Raw genomic sequence first — 20,495 nt, forward strand, 5'->3', positions numbered from 1 at the left:
CGTAGAAAAATGCTTATTGAAATTCTCAATTATCACAGATTTATCAGTGGTGACAGTGTTTCCTAGCCTCAGTGCAGTGGGCAGCTGGGAAGAGGTGCTCTTATTCTCCATGGACTTTACAGTGTCCCAGAACTTTTTGGAGTTTGTACTACAGGATGCAAATTTCTGTTTGAAAAAGCTAGCCTTTGCTTTCCTAACTGCCTGTGTATATTGGTTCCTAACTTCCCTGAAAAGTTCCATATCGCAGGGGTTATTCGATGCTAATGCAGTACACGGCTACACCGTTTATTTAGGTTCAGTCAGGGGTTCTGTCTTTTGGCAAAGATTTGTAACCACAAACCAGCTAACTAGATTTTGTATTTGTATGTGATCGAACAAAGCCTTTGACTTGTTTCTTTACCTTATATGGAAGCTGACCTGCTTGATGACACAGTAAATTCAAAGTTAACAACATAATTCGGTGATATAACCAGTCCATTACTTTTATTGTGACCCTCATATCACTACCACAGATACTGATAACTTTCCCTTTTGTATGTGGCTCTGTCAAATATTAAAATGGTGAGACCACTGAGGTATAATAAGAACGGGTGAGACTACTTGTGTCCCCTCAATGAAATAACCACCCTAGCCCCCTCCATGACAATGGTTTGTTCCTATTTCTATTGCAATACGCTTGGTTTACATTGACCTCATCCTGGTAATTCGTAGGGGTTCACCTGATGCAATTGAAATATCCGATGACATATTTACTGAAAATGTATTGGTTGTGGTTAATACTAAGCTATTGTCCATGTCACGTAAATTATTTTTATACTGTATTTTCACACTCAGACTTATGGAATAGAATCTCTACAAGAAAGTATTTATTTATCGGTTGGTGAATGGAATGTTCATCAACAATGTTTATTGTTTAAATACAAAGGAATATGGTACATTCTTAGGAAATGCAAGGTGTACAAATCATACCTTATTCATAGGAAGAAAATATGCCATAACCAGTGTGTATTTACAAAACAATTAGCACATCTATTACATACTTTATATAAAATATGTTTGTTTGATGCAGTGCTATACACTCGTGTGTGTGTGTGTGTGTATGCATGTGTGTGTGCGCTTGTGCGTGTGTATTCAAGCCTTTGTGACCATCTCCAAACTCCCTCTCAGAATATCATTAGAAACCAGTCCCTTTCATCTCAAACAATCCCTCTACCATTTTCCTCTTATTCTGCCGTTCTCTGCAGGACATAAATAGCCAGGTGACTCCCCAGCCGATCAGTAAGCCGGTGATACCAAGCACCACGGGCACCCACACAGGCATGAAGGAGTCACACTGTGCCACAGGGTTTGGGGTGGTGGTGCCAGGGTTTGGGACAGGTGAGGTGGGGGTTACAGGTGGGCTTGGGAGGCTATTGACCTTAGTGAAGATGAAGGGTTGATCCTAAAGAAGAGAGAAAATGTCAGATTAAGGGAAACTAACATGAGAATAGATCTTGTTCTGCTACATTGTAAGAAGTAGCTTTCAGTAGGTGATATAACTGCTGCTCAACCAACACACTCAACAACCCACATGCACTGTCGAGACTGACTTACTGATTGCCATTTCAGCAAACACCTGACCAAAATTGTCCATAATAAAGGTTGTGTTCATGTTAACATACCTCAAAAGGACAGTTGATTTTGGTGCGGTCGTATGTGAAGTTGTTGTAGACCTGCTTCCTGCCCACCGGCTCCAACTGTAAAAACAAAACATTACAGCTGTCAGGCCACAAACCTACATAAACATGAAATACTATGGCCATAGCTCATGTGTTGTAACCTACATAAACATGATATACTATGGCCATAGCTCATGTGTTGTAACCTACATAAACATGAAATACTATGGCCATAGCTCATGTGTTGTAACCTACATAAACATGAAATACTATGGCCATAGCTCATGTGTTGTGACCTACATAAACATGAAATACTATGGCCATAGCTCATGTGTTGTAACCTACATAAACATGATATACTATGGCCATAGCTCATGTGTTGTAACCTACATAAACATGATATACTATGGCCATAGCTCATGTGTTGTAACCTACATAATTATGAAATACTATGGCCATAGCTCATGTGTTGTAACCTACATAAACATGAAATACTATGGCCATACCTCATGTGTTGTAACCTACATAAACATGAAATACTATGGCCATAGCTCATGTGTTGTGACCTACATAAACATGAAATACTATGGCCATAGCTCATGTGTTGTAACCTACATAAACATGAAATACTATGGCCATAGCTCATGTGTTGTGACCTACATAAACATGAAATACTATGGCCATAGCTCATGTGTTGTGACCTACATAAACATGAAATACTATGGCCATAGCTCATGTGTTGTAACCTACATAAACATGATATACTATGGCCATAGCTCATGTGTTGTAACCTACATAAACATGATATACTATGGCCATAGCTCATGTGTTGTAACCTACATAAACATGAAATACTATGGTCATAGCTCATGTGTTGTAACCTACATAAACATGAAATACTATGGCCATAGCTCATGTGTTGTAACCTACATAAACATGAAATACTATGGCCATAGCTCATGTGTTGTAACCTACATAAACATGAAATACTATGGCCATAGCTCATGTGTTGTAACCTACATAAACACGAAATACTATGGCCATAGCTCATGTGTTGTAACCTACATAAACATGAAATACTATGGCCATAGCTCATGTGTTGTAACCTACATAATTATGAAATACTATGGTCATAGCTCATGTGTTGTAACCTACATAAACATGAAATACTATGGCCATAGCTCATGTGTTGTAACCTACATAATTATGAAATACTATGGCCATAGCTCATGTGTTGTAACCTACATAAACATGAAATACTATGGCCATAGCTCATGTGTTGTGACCTACATAAACATGAAATACTATGGCCATAGCTCATGTGTTGTAACCTACATAAACATGAAATACTATGGCCATAGCTCATGTGTTGTAACCTACATAAACATGAAATACTATGGCCATAGCTCATGTGTTGTGACCTACATAAACATGAAATACTATGGCCATAGCTCATGTGTTGTGACCTACATAAACATGAAATACTATGGCCATAGCTCATGTGTTGTAACCTACATAAACATGATATACTATGGCCATAGCTCATGTGTTGTAACCTACATAAACATGAAATACTATGGTCATAGCTCATGTGTTGTAACCTACATAATTATGAAATACTATGGCCATACCTCATGTGTTGTAACCTACATAAACATGATATACTATGGCCATAGCTCATGTGTTGTAACCTACATAAACATGATATACTATGGCCATAGCTCATGTGTTGTAACCTACATAAACATGAAATACTATGGCCATAGCTCATGTGTTGTAACCTACATAAACATGAAATACTATGGCCATAGCTCATGTGTTGTAACCTACATAAACATGAAATACTATGGTCATAGCTCATGTGTTGTGACCTACATAAACATGAAATACTATGGCCATAGCTCATGTGTTGTAACCTACATAAACATGATATACTATGGCCATAGCTCATGTGTTGTAACCTACATAAACATGATATACTATGGTCATAGCTCATGTGTTGTAACCTACATAAACATGAAATACTATGGTCATAGCTCATGTGTTGTAACCTACATAAACATGATATACTATGGCCATAGCTCATGTGTTGTAACCTACATAAACATGAAATACTATGGCCATAGCTCATGTGTTGTAACCTACATAAACATGAAATACTATGGCCATAGCTCATGTGTTGTGACCTACATAAACATGAAATACTATGGCCATAGCTCATGTGTTGTAACCTACATAAACATGAAATACTATGGCCATAGCTCATGTGTTGTAACCTACATAAACATGAAATACTATGGCCATAGCTCATGTGTTGTAACCTACATAAACATGAAATACTATGGCCATAGCTCATGTGTTGTAACCTACATAAACATGAAATACTATGGCCATAGCTCATGTGTTGTAACCTACATAAACACGAAATACTATGGCCATAGCTCATGTGTTGTAACCTACATAAACATGAAATACTATGGCCATAGCTCATGTGTTGTAACCTACATAATTATGAAATACTATGGTCATAGCTCATGTGTTGTAACCTACATAAACATGAAATACTATGGCCATAGCTCATGTGTTGTAACCTACATAATTATGAAATACTATGGCCATAGCTCATGTGTTGTAACCTACATAAACATGAAATACTATGGCCATAGCTCATGTGTTGTGACCTACATAAACATGAAATACTATGGCCATAGCTCATGTGTTGTAACCTACATAAACATGAAATACTATGGTCATAGCTCATGTGTTGTAACCTACATAAACATGAAATACTATGGTCATAGCTCATGTGTTGTAACCTACATAAACATGAAATACTATGGCCATAGCTCATGTGTTGTAACCTACATAAACATGAAATACTATGGTCATAGCTCATGTGTTGTAACCTACATAAACATGATATACTATGGCCATAGCTCATGTGTTGTGACCTACATAAACATGAAATACTATGGCCATAGCTCATGTGTTGTAACCTACATAAACATGAAATACTATGGCCATAGCTCATGTGTTGTAACCTACATAAACACGAAATACTATGGCCATAGCTCATGTGTTGTAACCTACATAAACATGAAATACTATGGTCATACCTCATGTGTTGTAACCTACATAAACATGAAATACTATGGCCATAGCTCATGTGTTGTGACCTACATAAACATGATATACTATGGCCATAGCTCATGTGTTGTGACCTACATAAACATGAAATACTATGGCCATAGCTCATGTGTTGTGACCTACATAAACATGATATACTATGGCCATAGCTCATGTGTTGTGACCTACATAAACATGATATACTATGGCCATAGCTCATGTGTTGTAACCTACATAAACATGATATACTATGGCCATAGCTCATGTGTTGTGACCTACATAAACATGAAATACTATGGCCATAGCTCATGTGTTGTAACCTACATAAACATGATATACTATGGCCATAGCTCATGTGTTGTAACCTACATAAACATGAAATACTATGGTCATAGCTCATGTGTTGTAACCTACATAATTATGAAATACTATGGTCATAGCTCATGTGTTGTAACCTACATAAACATGAAATACTATGGCCATAGCTCATGTGTTGTAACCTACATAAACATGAAATACTATGGCCATAGCTCATGTGTTGTGAGTTATGTCTCAGAGTGCACTCTATGCAGCCTGGTCCCAGATCTGTGGGTGCTGTCTTGACAACGACCATAGGAGTTGGCAATGCAACAAGTGTTGAATTTCATGTTGTATAATCACACAAAATCTGATTAGTTCCATACCTGACATTAGTGTACATTCATTTTCTTGTTGTAAGTGCCCTTTTTAATGTTGCACACTTCCTTCTCCTTTTGCATTCCCCCACAAACAGATCTGGGACTGGACTACTCTCTAAGTGGCTGTCCTCACCATGTTGTTCCAGAGAGCGATGGCCATCTCAGCGTGTGCTCGCTCACTGATGTGGAAACAGTCCACCGAGAAGAAACTCAAGTCAGGCTTCCCATCCTGTGGAGACAAGAGAACAGTGTCAATGTGTGTGTGTGTGTGTGTGTGTGTGTGCGTGTGTGTGTGTGTGTGTGTGTGTGTCTTTGCTTGCACGTACGTGTTTGCGTGTGTGTGTGCAGTTAAACCACACTCACCCCAATGAAAGGGACAAAGGCGTTTCGGAAGTAGGGTTGTACGATGACAGTGAAGTCCTCTCGCCCATCATAGTGCCCCCCAGAGACCAGTCGCTCAGTCTCCATCTGGACAGAAGCACAGAGAGAGTAGAGTGAACAAAGAGAATGTTAAGTATTGTAGAGTTACGCTAGATTGATCTGATCACATTGAATGCCTGTATCTTTACCTGTAGAACTCATGTATCTGTGAGTAACACACTTTACTCCACACATTGGAACATTGGCCAAGACCTTACATACCAGTAACACATGACAATTCCTTATAGAGTTAAAATCCCAGTTGTTCAGAATGGTAGTTCAGACCCAGTTGAAGCTGCTGAGGGGAGGACGGCTCATAATAAGTGGTGGAACGGAGTAAATGGAATGGCATCAAACACATGGAAACCATGTGGAATGAATTTAAAAACCATTCCACTCCAGCCATTACCAGTTCTGTCTTACTATCCAGGTCTGTACCCAAACAATACGAGCTTCTACTTTTAAAAATCCATCTTTCCAGAAACAAGTCTCTCACCGTTGCCGCTTGCATCAATAGGAGACATTACTGTGCAGCCGTATTCATCGACCTGGCCAAGGCTTTCGACTCTGTCAATCACCACATTCTTATTGGCAGACTCAACAGCCTTGGTTTCTCAAATGATTGCCTCGCCTGGTTCACCAACTACTTCTCTGATAGAGTTCAGTGTGTCAAATCGGAGGGGGGCCTGTTGTCCGGATTTCTGGCAGTCTCTATGGGGGTGCCACAGGGTTAAATTCTCAGGCCGACTCTCTTCTCTGTATACATCAATGATGTAGCTCTTGCTGCTGGTGATTCTCTGATCCACCTCTACACAGATGACACCATTCTGTATACCTCTGGCCCTTCTTTGGACACTTTGTTAACTAACCTCCAGACGAGCTTCAATACCATGCAACTCTCCTTACGTGGCCTCCAACTGCTCTTAAATGCAAATAAAACTAAATGCATGCTCTTCAACCAATCGCTGCCTGCACCTGCCCGCCCGTCCAGCGTCACTACTCTGAACGGTTCTGACTTGTGGACAACTACAACTACAAATACCTAGGTGTCTGGTTAGACTGTAAACTCTCCTTCCAGACTTAAATTAAGCATCTCCAATCCAAAATTAAATCTAGAATCGGCTTCCTATTTCACAACAAGCATCCTTCGCTCATGCTGCCAAACATACCCTTGTAAAACTGACCATCCTACCGATCCTCGACTTTGGCGATGTCATTTACAAAATAGCCTCCAACACTCTAGTCAACAAATTGGATGCAGTTTATCACAGTGCCATCCGTTTTGTCACCAAAGCCCCATATACTACCCACCACTGCGACCTGTACGGTCTCGTTGGCTGGCCCTCGCTTCATACTCGTCGCCAAACCCACTGGCCAGGTCATCTACAAGTCTCTGCTAGGTAAAGCCCCACCTTATCTCAGCTGGTCACCATAGCAGCACCCACCCGTAGCACGCCCTCCAGCAGGTATATCTCACTGGTCACCCCTCAAAGGCAACCCCCCCTTTGGATGCCTTTCCTTCCAGTTCTCTGCTGCCAATGACTGGAACGAACTGCAAAAATCACTGAAGCTGGAGACTCATATCTCCCTCACTAGCTTTAAGCACCAGCTGTCAGAACATCTCACAGATCACTGCACCTGTACATAGCCCATCTGTTAAAAGCCCACCCAACTACCTCATCCCCATACTGTATTTATTTATTTATCTTGCTCCTTTGCACCCCAATATCTCTACTTGCACATACATCTTCTGCACATCTCCCATTCCAGTGTTTAATTGCTATATTGTAATTACTTCGCCACCATGGCCTATTTATTGCCTTACCTCCCTTATCCTACCTCATATGCACACACTGTATATAGACTTTTTCTTCTATATTATTGACTGTATGTTTGTTTATTCCATGTGTAACTCTGTGTTGTTGTATGTGTCGAACTGCTTTGCTTTATCTTGGCCAGGTCGCAGTTGTAAATGAGAACTTGTTCTCAACTAGCCTACCTGGTTAAATAAAGGTGAAATATATATATATATATATATATTTTTAATGAGCCCGTCGTTCCCAATTAAGGTGCCACCAACCTCCTGTGTTCAGACCCTGTTCTGCCCTTACCTGGTATTCCTGGTTGATCCGATTGACCTCTGTAAGCTCAGGAGAGTTCTCTTCAGGGTTGAAAAAGCAGGGGCAAGCATTTCTGTGCATAACAAAGACACTTGAACGGAAAACATTCACTAACGCTGTGAATATACATATTCTACAGGCATATGATACAGTTGTTACGGTGCGTGAATGAGGACCCAAAAGCGAATCAACTTAAACAGAGCTTCTTTAATTACCAAACATAGGTAGGCTCAGATGGACCGGCAGATTCCGACAGGACAGGACAAGGTTACAGCAAACATGACGGCAGTCTGGTTCAGGCATGAATGACACAAACAAACAAGAATCCGACAAGGACAGGAGCAGAAACAGAGAGAGATATAGGGACCTAATCAGAGGGAAAAAGGGAACAGGTGGGGAACGGGGTGAATGGGTAGTTAGAGGAGACAAGGGACAGCTGGGGGAAAGCGGGGGAGAAAAGGTAACCTAACACGACCAGCAGAGGGAGACAGGGTGAAGGGAAAGGACAGAGACAAGACAACATGACAGTACATGACAGTACCCCCCCACTCACCGAGCGCCTCCTGGCGCACTCGAGGAGGAAACCTGGCGGCAACGGAGGAAATCATCAATCAGCGCACGGTCCAGCACGTCCCGAGAGGGAACCCAACTCCTCTCCTCAGGACCGTACCCCTCCCAGTCAACTAGGTACTGATGACCACGGCCCCGAGGACGCATGTCCAAGATCTTACGGACCCTGTAGATAGGTGCGCCCTCGACAAGGATGGGGGGGGGGGGGGGGGAGACGAGCGGGGGCGCGAAGAACGGGCTTAACACAGGAGACATGGAAGACCGGGTGGACGCGACGAAGATATCGCGGAAGAAGAAGTCGCACTGCGACAGGATTAATGACCTGAGAGATACGGAATGGACCAATGAACCGCGGGGTCAACTTGCGAGAAGCCGTCTTAAGGGGAAGGTTCTGAGTGGAGAGCCAAACTCTCTGACCGCGACAATATCTAGGGCTCTTCGTTCTACGCTTATTAGCAGCTCTCACAGTCTGCGCCCTATAACGGCAAAGTGCAGACCTGACCCTCTTCCAGGTGCGCTCGCAACGTTGGACAAAAGCCTGAGCGGAGGGGACGCTGGACTCGGCGAACTGAGATGAGAACAACGGAGGCTGGTACCCGAGGCTACTCTGAAAAGGAGATAGCCCGGTCGCAGACGAAGGAAGCGAGTTGTGGGCGTATTCTGCCCAGGGGAGCTGTTCTGACCAAGACGCAGGGTTGCGAAAAGAAAGACTGCGTAAGATGCGACCAATAGTCTGATTGGCCCGTTCTGCTTGACCGTTAGACTGGGGGTGAAAGCCGGAAGAGAGACTGACGGAAGCCCCAATCAAACGGCAAAACTCCCTCCAAAATTGAGACGTGAATTGCGGACCTCTGTCCGAAACGACGTCTGACGGAAGGCCATGAATTCTGAAAACATTCTCGATGATGATTTGTGCCGTCTCTTTAGCAGAAGGAAGCTTAGCAAGGGGAATGAAATGAGCCGCCTTAGAGAACCTATCGACAACCGTAAGAATAACAGTCTTCCCCGCTGACGAAGGCAGTCCGGTGACAAAATCTAAGGCGATGTGAGACCACGGTCGAGAGGGAATAGGAAGCGGCCTGAGACGGCCGGCAGGAGGAGAGTTACCGGACTTAGTCTGCGCGCAGACCGAACAAGCAGCCACGAAACGACGCGTGTCATGCTCCCGGGTGGGCCACCAGAAACGCTGGCGAATGGAAGCAAGCGTACCCCGAACGCCAGGGTGGCCGGCTAACTTGGCAGAGTGAGCCCACTGAAGAACGGCCAGACGAGTAGGAACGGGAACGAAAAGAAGGTTCCTAGGACAAGCGCGCGGCGACGGAGTTTGAGTGAGTGCTTGCTTTACCTGCCTCTCAATTCCCCAGACAGTCAACCCGACAACACGCCCCTCAGGGAGAATCCCCTCGGGGTCAGTGGAGGCTACTGAAGAACTGAAGAGACGAGACAAAGCATCAGGCTTGGTGTTCTTAGAGCCCGGACGATAAGAAATCACGAACTCGAAACGAGCGAAAAACAGCGCCCAACGCGCCTGACGCGCATTAAGTCGTTTGGCAGAACGGATGTACTCAAGGTTCCTATGGTCAGTCCAAACGACAAAAGGAACGGTCGCCCCCTCCAACCACTGTCGCCATTCGCCTAGGGCTAACCGGATGGCGAGCAGTTCGCGGTTACCCACATCATAGTTACGTTCCGACGGCGACAGGCGATGAGAAAAATACGCGCAAGGGTGGACCTTGTCGTCAGAGAGGGAGCGCTGAGAAAGGATGGCTCCCACTCCCACCTCTGACGCGTCAACCTCGACAACGAACTGTCTAGAGACGTCAGGTGTAACAAGGATAGGAGCGGATGTAAAACGATTCTTGAGGAGATCAAAAGCTCCCTGGGCGGAAACGGACCACTTAAAGCACGTCTTGACAGAAGTAAGGGCTGTGAGAGGAGCTGCCACCTGACCGAAATTACGGATGAAACGACGATAGAAGTTTGCGAAGCCGAGAAAGCGCTGCAGCTCGACGCGTGACTTAGGGACGGGCCAATCAATGACAGCTTGGACCTTAGCGGGGTCCATCTTAATGCCTTCAGCGGAAATAACAGAACCGAGAAATGTGACGGAGGAGGCATGAAAAGTGCACTTCTCAGCCTTCACAAAAAGACAATTCTCTAAAAGGCGCTGGAGGACACGTCGAACGTGCTGAACATGAATCTGGAGTGACGGTGAAAAAATCAGGATATCGTCAAGGTAAACGAAAACAAAGATGTTCAGCATGTCTCTCAGGACATCATTGACTAATGCCTGAAAGACAGCTGGAGCGTTAGCGAGGCCGAAAGGAAGAACCCGGTATTCAAAGTGCCCTAACGGAGTGTTAAACGCCGTCTTCCACTCGTCCCCCTCCCTGATGCGCACGAGATGGTAAGCGTTACGAAGGTCCAACTTAGTGAAAAACCTGGCTCCCTGCAGGATCTCGAAGGCTGAAGACATAAGAGGAAGCGGATAACGATTCTTCACTGTTATGTCATTCAGCCCTCGATAATCTATGCAGGGGCGCAGAGACCCGTCCTTCTTCTTGACAAAAAAAAAACCCCGCTCCGGCGGGAGAGGAGGAGGGGACTATGGTACCGGCGTCAAGAGCTACAGACAAATAATCCTCGAGAGCCTTACGTTCGGGAGCCGACAGAGAGTATAGTCTACCCCGGGGGGGGGTGGTTCCCGGAAGGAGATCAATACTACAATCATACGACCGGTGTGGAGGAAGAGAGGTGGCCCTGGACCGACTGAACACCGTGCGCAGATCGTGATATTCCTCCGGCACCCCTGTCAAATCACCAGGCTCCTCCTGTGAAGAAGAGACAGAGGAAACAGGAGGGATAGCAGACATTAAACATTTCACATGACAAGAGACGTTCCAGGAGAGGATAGAATTACTAGACCAATTAATGGAAGGATTATGACAAACTAGCCAGGGATGGCCCAAAACAACAGGTGTAAAAGGTGAACGAAAAATTAAAAAAGAAATGGTTTCACTATGATTACCAGAAACAGTGAGGGTTAAAGGTAGCGTCTCACGCTGAATCCTGGGGAGAGGACTACCATCCAGGGCGAACAAGGCCGTGGGCTCCTTTAACTGTCTGAGAGGAATGTCATGTTCCCGAGCCCAGGTCTCGTCCATAAAACAGCCCTCCGCCCCAGAGTCTTTTAAGGCACTGCAGGAAGCTGACGAACCGGTCCAGCGTAGATGGACCGACAAGGTAGTGCAGGATCTTGAAGGAGAGACAGGAGTAGTAGCGCTCACCAGTAGCCCTCCGCTTACTGACGAGCTCTGGCCTTTTACTGGACATGAAGTGACAAAATGACCAGCGGCACCGCAATAGAGACAGAGGCGGTTGGTGATTCTCCGTTCCCTCTCCTTAGTCGAGATGCGGATACCTCCCAGCTGCATGGGCTCAGCACCCGAGCCGGCAGAGGAAGATGGTAGTGATGCGGAGAGGGAGGCGACGGAGAGCGCGAGCTCCTTTCCACGAGCTCGGTGACGAAGATCAACCCGTCGCTCAATGCGAATAGCGAGTTCAATCAAGGAATCCACGCTGGAAGGAACCTCCCGGGAGAGAATCTCATCCTTTACCTCTGCGCGGAAACCCTCCAGAAGACGAGCGAGCAAGGCCGGCTCGTTCCAGCCACTGGAGACAGCAAGAGTGCGAAACTCAATAGAGTAGTCTGTTATGGATCGATTGCCTTGACATAGGGAAGACAGGGCCCTGGAAGCCTCCTCCCCAAAAACAGATCGATCAAAAACCCGTATCATCTCCTCCTTAAAGTCTTGATACTGGTTAGTACACTCAGCCCTTGCCTCCCAGATTGCCGTGCCCCACTCACGAGCCCGTCCAATAAGGAGAGATATGACGTAGGCGACACGAGCAGTGCTCCTGGAGTAAGTGTTGGGCTGGAGAGAAAACACAATATCACACTGGGTGAGGAACGAGCGGCATTCAGTGGGCTCCCCAGAGTAACACGGCGGGTTATTGATTCTGGGCTCCGGAGATTCGAAAGCCCTGGAAGTGGCCGGTGGATCGAGGCGGAGATGGTGAACCTGTTCTGTGAGGTTGGAGACTTGGGTGGCCAGGGTCTCAACGGCATGTCGAGCAGCAGACAATTCCTGCTTGTGTCTGCCTAGCATCGCTCCCTGGATCTCGACGGCTGAGTGGAGAGGATCCGAAGTCGCTGGGTCCATTCTTGGTCGGATTCTTCTGTTACGGTGCGTGAATGAGGACCCAAAAGCGAATCAACTTAAACAGAGCTTCTTTAATTACCAAACATAGGTAGGCTCAGATGGACCGGCAGATTCCGACAGGACAGGACAAGGTTACAGCAAACATGACGGCAGTCTGGTTCAGGCATGAATGACACAAACAAACAAGAATCCGACAAGGACAGGAGCAGAAACAGAGAGAGATATAGGGACCTAATCAGAGGGAAAAAGGGAACAGGTGGGGAACGGGGTGAATGGGTAGTTAGAGGAGACAAGGGACAGCTGGGGGAAAGCGGGGGAGAAAAGGTAACCTAACACGACCAGCAGAGGGAGACAGGGTGAAGGGAAAGGACAGAGACAAGACAACATGACAGTACATGACAACAGTGGGTGTAGCTACCGTCTTCGTAGGAAAATGGGGAGTTTTCATACAAACCTCTGCATAAGGGTGCAGACCAGAGCATCCTTAGTCACTCTCCTCAATGGATCCATCTCCAGAACCTCGACAACATTGACCATTACCCTCGGTACCTTAGAGAGAGATGGATGGAGATGGCATGATATTTGGCTTAAGATCTTAAAATTCTGAAAATGATTCTGAACACCAAGCCTTCCATCACTAACCTCTTTGTACAGCATGTCCAAGCTCAACATCAGATTCTCACTGTAGTTCTTGGGTGTAAGGTTGTTCTGTGTAAAGTAGAGCATAAATAACACTTTTTTAAACACTATTTTTGGACACTACCACTATTAAAACTATAATAATTGTCCACTGTATGTTTGACTTTAAGATAAGAATACATACCTGGTCCATGCAATAATCACAAAGATCTCTGGCGCCAACGAATAAGGTCACTAGCTTCCAATCATGTTCAAAATGCACCTTCTGTGTGCGTGTAAAGAGGGAGACAATGACAAGAGAGACATACTGTAGCTATAGATGATCATACACTCATAATACAACAATATGTCATTATCCTTAGAAACTGAGTCCAGTATAACTATTCAACACAGTGATAGAGTCATGGAAGAGGCTAGCATCCCAAACGGCACCCTGTCCCCTACAGTGCCTTGCGAAAGTATTCGGCCCCCTTGAACTTTGCGACCTTTTGCCACATTTCAGGCTTCAAACATAAAGATATAAAACTGTATTTTTTTGTGAAGAATCAACAACAAGTGGGACACAATCATGAAGTGGAACGACATTTATTGGATATTTCAAACTTTTTTAACAAATCAAAAACTGAAAGATTGGGCGTGCAAAATTATTCAGCCCCCTTAAGTAAATACTTTGTAGCGCCACCTTTTGCTGCGATTACAGCTGTAAGTCGCTTGGGGTATGTCTCTATCAGTTTTGCACATCGAGAGACTGACATTTTTTCCCATTCCTCCTTGCAAAACAGCTCGAGCTCAGTGAGGTTGGATGGAGAGCATTTGTGGACAGCAGTTTTCAGTTCTTTCCACAGATTCTCGATTGGATTCAGGTCTGGACTTTGACTTGGCCATTCTAACACCTGGATATGTTTATTTTTTAACCATTCCATTGTAGATTTTGCTTTATGTTTTGGATCATTGTCTTGTTGGAAGACAAATCTCCGTCCCAGTCTCAGGTCTTTTGCAGACTCCATCAGGTTTTCTTCCAGAATGGTCCTGTATTTGGCTCCATCCATCTTCCCATCAATTTTAACCATCTTCCCTGTCCCTGCTGAAGAAAAGCAGGCCCAAACCATGATGCTGCCACCACCATGTTTGACAGTGGGGATGGTGTGTTCAGTGTGGTGAGCTGTGTTGCTTTTACGCCAAACATAACGTTTTGCATTGTTGCCAAAAAGTTCAATTTTGGTTTCATCTGACCAGAGCACCTTCTTCCACATGTTTGGTGTGTCTCCCAGGTGGCTTGTGGCAAACTTTAAACAACACTTTTTATGGATATCTTTAAGAAATGGCTTTCTTCTTGCCACTCTTCCATAAAGGCCAGATTTGTGCAATATACGACTGATTGTTGTCCTATAGACAGAGTCTCCCACCTCAGCTGTAGATCTCTGCAGTTCATCCAGAGTGATCATGGGCCTCTTGGCTGCATCTCTGATCAATTTTCTCCTTGTATGAGCTGAAAGTTTAGAGGGACGGCCAGGTCTTGGTAAATTTGCAGTGGTCTGATACTCTTTCCATTTCAATATTATCGCTTGCACAGTGCTCCTTGGGATGTTTAAAGCTTGGGAAATATTTTTGTATCTAAATCCGGCTTTAAACTTCTTCACAACAGTATCTCGGACCTGCCTGGTGTGTTCCTTGTTCTTCATGATGCTCTCTGCGCTTTTAACGGACCTCTGAGACTATCACAGTGCAGGTGCATTTATACGGAGACTTGATTACACACAGGTGGATTGTATTTATCATCATTAGTAATTTAGGTCAACATTGGATCATTCAGAGATCCTCACTGAACTTCTGGAGAGAGTTTGCTGCACTGAAAGTAAAGGGGCTGAATAATTTTGCACGCCCAATTTTTCAGTTTTTGATTTGTTAAAAAAGTTTGAAATATACAATAAATGTCGTTCCACTTCATGATTGTGTCCCACTTGTTGTTGATTCTTCACAAAAAAATACAGTTTTATATCTTTATGTTTGAAGCCTGAAATGTGGCAAAAGGTCGCAAAGTTCAAGGGGGCCGAATACTTTCGCAAGGCACTGTATGTAGTGCACTACTTTTGACCAGGGCCCATAGAGCTCTGGTCAAAAGTAGTGCACTATGTAGGGATAGGTGCCAATGGGGCATAGACCAGTCTCACCTCGTCATCTTTCATGGCCTTGATGAGAGCTTGGACTTGGGCTGGGATCTCACTAGAAGAGAAAAATAAAAGTTTGTTAAAACATAGTGTTTATTATGCCTTTGTTCAAATGAGAAGACAGGACAGGAGAAACTGATGGGGAGGTGATGATACTTAAAAAAAAAAGAGGATTGGAAATAGGGTTACTGGAAAAAGAGGACAGTGAGTGGATGAGGGCACAGAGAGGTCTAATCTTATCTCTCTACTCACAAGGCCTTGGCTCCAGGCACCGCCATGTTGAAGCCACTATTCTGCAGGAAGCCCTGACCCTTGGAGAAGCCATAGAGGGAAGGGTTGAATTTCTTCAGGATGTCTGAGAGAGAGAGAGAAGAAAAAAACTAGAGCTGGAAAATAAGCAGACGTTTCATTATCAAATGGTCCATTTTAGCTTTATTACAGAGAGAGCGCTGCCAGCTGGATGAACCATGTTTCCTCTATGCAAGGAGGCTGCACTCCAGAGGAATGTCATGAGATCATATGAGACTGCCATCTTGTGGATGTATCTGTAAATGCTGAAAATCTACAAAATCATTTGCACTGGGTATTCACAGGAGGTTGCTGAGGGGAGAACAGCTCTTAATAATGTCCAGAACAGAGCAAAAACATGTATTTGATACCATTCCACTAATTCCGCCCCAGTCATTAACATGAGCCCGTTCTCCCCAATTAAGGTGCCACCAACCTCCCATGTATTCATTGCAGCCTTTCTCCAACAATGTTACAGAAATAGTCATATGTGAAGTTATGGCTCATTTGGATAATTGTAATGGGCAGATAAGATGAGCCAATAGGATGAGAGAGACAAGAGAAAATAGTGACTCACTTGGTAGTGTGGTGACAGTGTCCAAGGCCTGATCTCCTCCGATGCTGCAGAAATACACACACATTTAGTCCATTTCCCTGTTGACCAGTGTTCAAACAATCTGGCAGTATCAATGTGCTCTGCAAGTGGTCCATAACATGTATGCTGTGCATTTGGACTGTGTTGGTGCATGATTTATTACAGAATGTATGTACAGTACTTTGAGTCTCATAGCAAATGGTCTGAATACTTATGTAAATAAGTTTTTTCTGTTTTATTTTTAATATATTTGCCAAAATGTCTAAAGACCTGTTTTTGCATTGTCATTATGGGAATTTATGTGTGTAGATCTATGAGGGGGAAAAACTATTTAATTAATTTTAGAATATGCCTGTAACGTAACAACATTTGGAAAAAGTCAAGGGGTCTGAATACTTTCCAAATACACTGTACCTCCATGACACTCCTTTGTACTGCGTGTTGAGCTGCAACACATTCTTTGCCTTGGCTCCAACAGCTGCCTGCAAACAGATGACAACAAAAGCACATGAACAACCCACCATGTAAAGAATATGTCCTCTCAGCACAAAGGATAATATAAAAGTCTGACAGGCAAGTTTTGTTCTACACGCACACATGCACGGATGCAGGCACATGCATACACACACTTACCGTGTTTGAGTCTCCCAGTGCTGCCACCACCTTGATGTCTCCTGGTCGCAGCTTATGAACTGGGGACAGAGGCACGAATTGATCAATAAACACAAATACACTCCACTTCCCATAGTCCATAATGTTACAACATAGTTATCATACACTGCTATCATTTGTTGGGTTTTGACACCTATCTCAGACATGTAGTGTGATTGGACACTTATCTCAGACATGTAGTGTGATTGGACACTTATCTCAGACATGTAGTGTGATTGGACACTTATCTCAGACATGTAGTGTGATTGGACACCCATCTCAGACATGTAGTGTGATTGGACACCCATCTCAGACATGTAGTGTGATTGGACACCCATCTCAGACATGTAGTGTGATTGGACACTTATCTCAGACATGTAGCGTGATTGGACACCCATCTCAGACATGTAGTGTGATTGGACACTTATCTCAGACATGTAGTGTGATTGGACACCCATCTCAGACATGTAGTGTGATTGGACACCCATCTCAGACATGTAGTGTGATTGGACACCCATCTCAGACATGTAGTGTGATTGGACACTTATCTCAGACATGTAGTGTTATTGGACACTTATCTCAGACATGTAGTGTGATTGGACACCCATCTCAGACATGTAGTGTGATTGGACACCCATCTCAGACATGTAGTGTGATTGGACACTTATCTCAGTCATGTAGTGTGATTGGACACTTATCTCAGACATGTAGTGTGATTGGACACCCATCTCAGACATGTAGTGTGATTGGACACCCATCTCAGACTTGTAGTGTGATTGGACACTTATCTCAGACATGTAGTGTCTATGTATAGAGGCTGCTGTCTTTTTCATAGACTTGAAATCACTGGTCACTTTAAAAAGCAGAACACTAGTCACTGTAATAATGTTTACATATCTTGCACTACTCATCTCATGTGTATATACTGTATTCTATACTATTCTAATGTATCTTAGTCTATGCCGCTATGACATTGCTCGTCCATATATTTATATATTCTCAATAACATTCCTTTACTCTGTGTGTATTGGGTATATGTTGTGAAATTGTTAGATATTGCTTGTTACATACAGTTGAAGTCGGAAGTTTATATACACCTTCGCCAAATACATTTAAACTCAGTTCTCCCACAATTCCTGACATTTAATCAAAGTAAAAACTCCCTGTTTTAGGTCAGTTAGGATCACCACTTTATTTTAAGAATGTGAAATGTCAGAATAATAGCAGAGAGAATGATTTATTTCAGCTTTTATATCTTTCATCACATTCCCAGTGGGTCAGAAGTTTACATACACTCAAATAGTATTTGGTAGCATTGCCTTTAAATTATTTAACTTGGGTCAAACGTTCCAGGTAGCCTTCCACAAGCTTCCCACAATAAGTTGGGTGAATTTTGGACCATTCCTCCTGGCAGAGCTGGTGTAACTGAGTCTGGTTTGTAGGCCTCCTTGCTCACACACGCTTTTTCAGTTCTGCCCACAAATCTTCTACAGGATTGAGGTCAGGGCTTTGTGATGGCCACTCCAATGCCTTGACTTTGTTGTCCTTAAGCCATTTTGCCACAACTTTGGAAGTATGCTTGGGGTCATTGTCCATTTGGAAGAATCATTTGCGACCAAGCTTTAACTTCCTGACTGATCCTCATGATGCCATCTATTTTGTGCACCAATCCCTCCTGCAGCAAAGCACCACCACAACATGATGCTGCCACCCCGTACTTCATGGTTGGGATGGTGTTCTTCAGCTTCCAAGAGTCCCCCTTTTTCCTTCAAACAAAATGATGGTCACTATGGCCAAACAGTTCTATTTTTGTTTCATCTGACCAGAGGACATTTCTCCAAAAAAGTATGATCTTTGTCCCCATGTGCAGTTGCAAACCATAGTCTGGCTTTTTAATGACGGTTTTGGAGCAGTGGCTTCTTCCTTGCTGAGTGGCCTTTCAGGGTATGTCAACATAGGACTCGTTTTACTGTGGATATAGATACTTTTGTACCTGTTTCCTCCAGCATCTTCACAAGGTCCTTTGCTGTTGTTCTGGGATTGATTTGCACTTTTCACACCAAAGTACATTCATCTCTAGGAGACAGAACGAGTCTCCTTCCTGAGCGGTATGATGGCTGTGTGGTCCCATGGTGTTTATACTTGCGTACTATCGTTTGTACAGATGAACGTGGTACCTTCAGGCATTTGGAAATTGCTACCAAGGATGAACCAGACTTGTGGAGGTCTACAAACATTTTTTCTGAGGTCTTTCTTGGCTGATTTCTTTTGATTTTCCCATGATGTCAAGACAAGAGGCACTGAGTTTGAAGGTAAGCCTTGAAATACATCCACAGGTACACCTCCAATTGACTCAAATGATTTAAATTGCCTATCAGAAGCTTCTAAAGCCATGACATCATTTTCTGGAATTTTCCAAGTTGTTTAAAGGCACAGTCAACTTAAGAGTATGTAAACTTCTGACCCACTGGAATTGTGATACAGTGAATTATAAGTGAAATAATCTGTCTGTAAACAGTTATTGGCAAAATTACTTGTGTCATGCACAAAGTAGATGTCCTAACCGACTTGCCAAAACTATAGTTTGTTAACAAGAAACTTGTGGAGTGGTTGAAAAACGAGTTTTAATGACTCCAACCTACAGTAAGTGTATGTAAACTTCCGACTTCAACTGTATTACTGCACTGTCGGAGCTAGAAACACAAGCATTTCACTAAACCCGCAATAACATCTGCTAAACACGTGTATGTGACCAATACAATTTGATCTGATTGGTCTGGTAAGGGGGTGGACAAATGTATGCAACCAGGTCATTGTCCTTCCCTTAGCTATGCACTTCCTCTTATGAAACCTTGTCATCTCTTAACACACTCACTCTCACCTGATGTAGGCACAGAGGTGGATGGAGCCAAGACCACACAAGAGAAGTCACTTCCCCAGCTCTGGGAGAGACGACAGACAGACAGACAGACAGACAGACAGACAGACAGACAGACAGACAGACAGACAGACAGACAGACAGACAGACAGAGACAGGGAGACAGATCAAAGTGAGACAGTATTTTAACACATTTCATTCATCAATGCCACCATACCTAAATTAATGATGAACACAGATCAATGCCACCATACCTAAATTAATGATGAACACAGATCAATGCCACCATACCTAAATTAATGATGAACACAGTTCAATGCCACCATACCTAAATTAATGATGAACACAGATCAATGCCACCATACCTAAATTAATGATGAACACAGTTCAATGCCACCATACCTAAATGAATGATGAACACAGATCAATGCCACCATACCTAAATTAATGATGAACACAGTTCAATGCCACCATACCTAAAT

General features: G+C 43.7%; 1 protein-coding gene across 2 annotated transcripts in view; it reads right to left on the reverse strand.

Moving 5' to 3' along the window:
* Nucleotides 1-865: 865 nt before the first annotated feature.
* LOC110522516 (phospholipase B1, membrane-associated) overlaps nt 866-20,495 on the reverse strand; it is a 42,975-nt gene continuing 23,345 nt past the window's right edge. For both annotated transcript variants that reach the window (XM_021600962.3, XM_021600961.3), the window contains exons 29-42: nt 20,017-20,077; nt 17,118-17,176; nt 16,899-16,966; nt 16,467-16,510; nt 15,854-15,956; nt 15,605-15,656; nt 13,618-13,698; nt 13,437-13,502; nt 13,249-13,343; nt 7,993-8,074; nt 5,825-5,929; nt 5,595-5,690; nt 1,662-1,736; nt 866-1,441 (exon numbers count right to left, since the gene is read on the reverse strand). In XM_021600962.3, coding sequence (XP_021456637.2) covers nt 1,175-1,441; nt 1,662-1,736; nt 5,595-5,690; nt 5,825-5,929; nt 7,993-8,074; nt 13,249-13,343; nt 13,437-13,502; nt 13,618-13,698; nt 15,605-15,656; nt 15,854-15,956; nt 16,467-16,510; nt 16,899-16,966; nt 17,118-17,176; nt 20,017-20,077 — 1,254 coding nt within the window. In that variant the 3' untranslated portion in view covers nt 866-1,174. The remainder of the gene's footprint in view (nt 1,442-1,661; nt 1,737-5,594; nt 5,691-5,824; nt 5,930-7,992; nt 8,075-13,248; nt 13,344-13,436; nt 13,503-13,617; nt 13,699-15,604; nt 15,657-15,853; nt 15,957-16,466; nt 16,511-16,898; nt 16,967-17,117; nt 17,177-20,016; nt 20,078-20,495) is intronic.

The sequence above is a fragment of the Oncorhynchus mykiss genome, chromosome 4 (genome assembly GCF_057628025.1).
Source record: "Oncorhynchus mykiss isolate SJ-2025 chromosome 4, ASM5762802v1, whole genome shotgun sequence".
Lineage (NCBI taxonomy): Eukaryota > Metazoa > Chordata > Actinopteri > Salmoniformes > Salmonidae > Oncorhynchus > Oncorhynchus mykiss.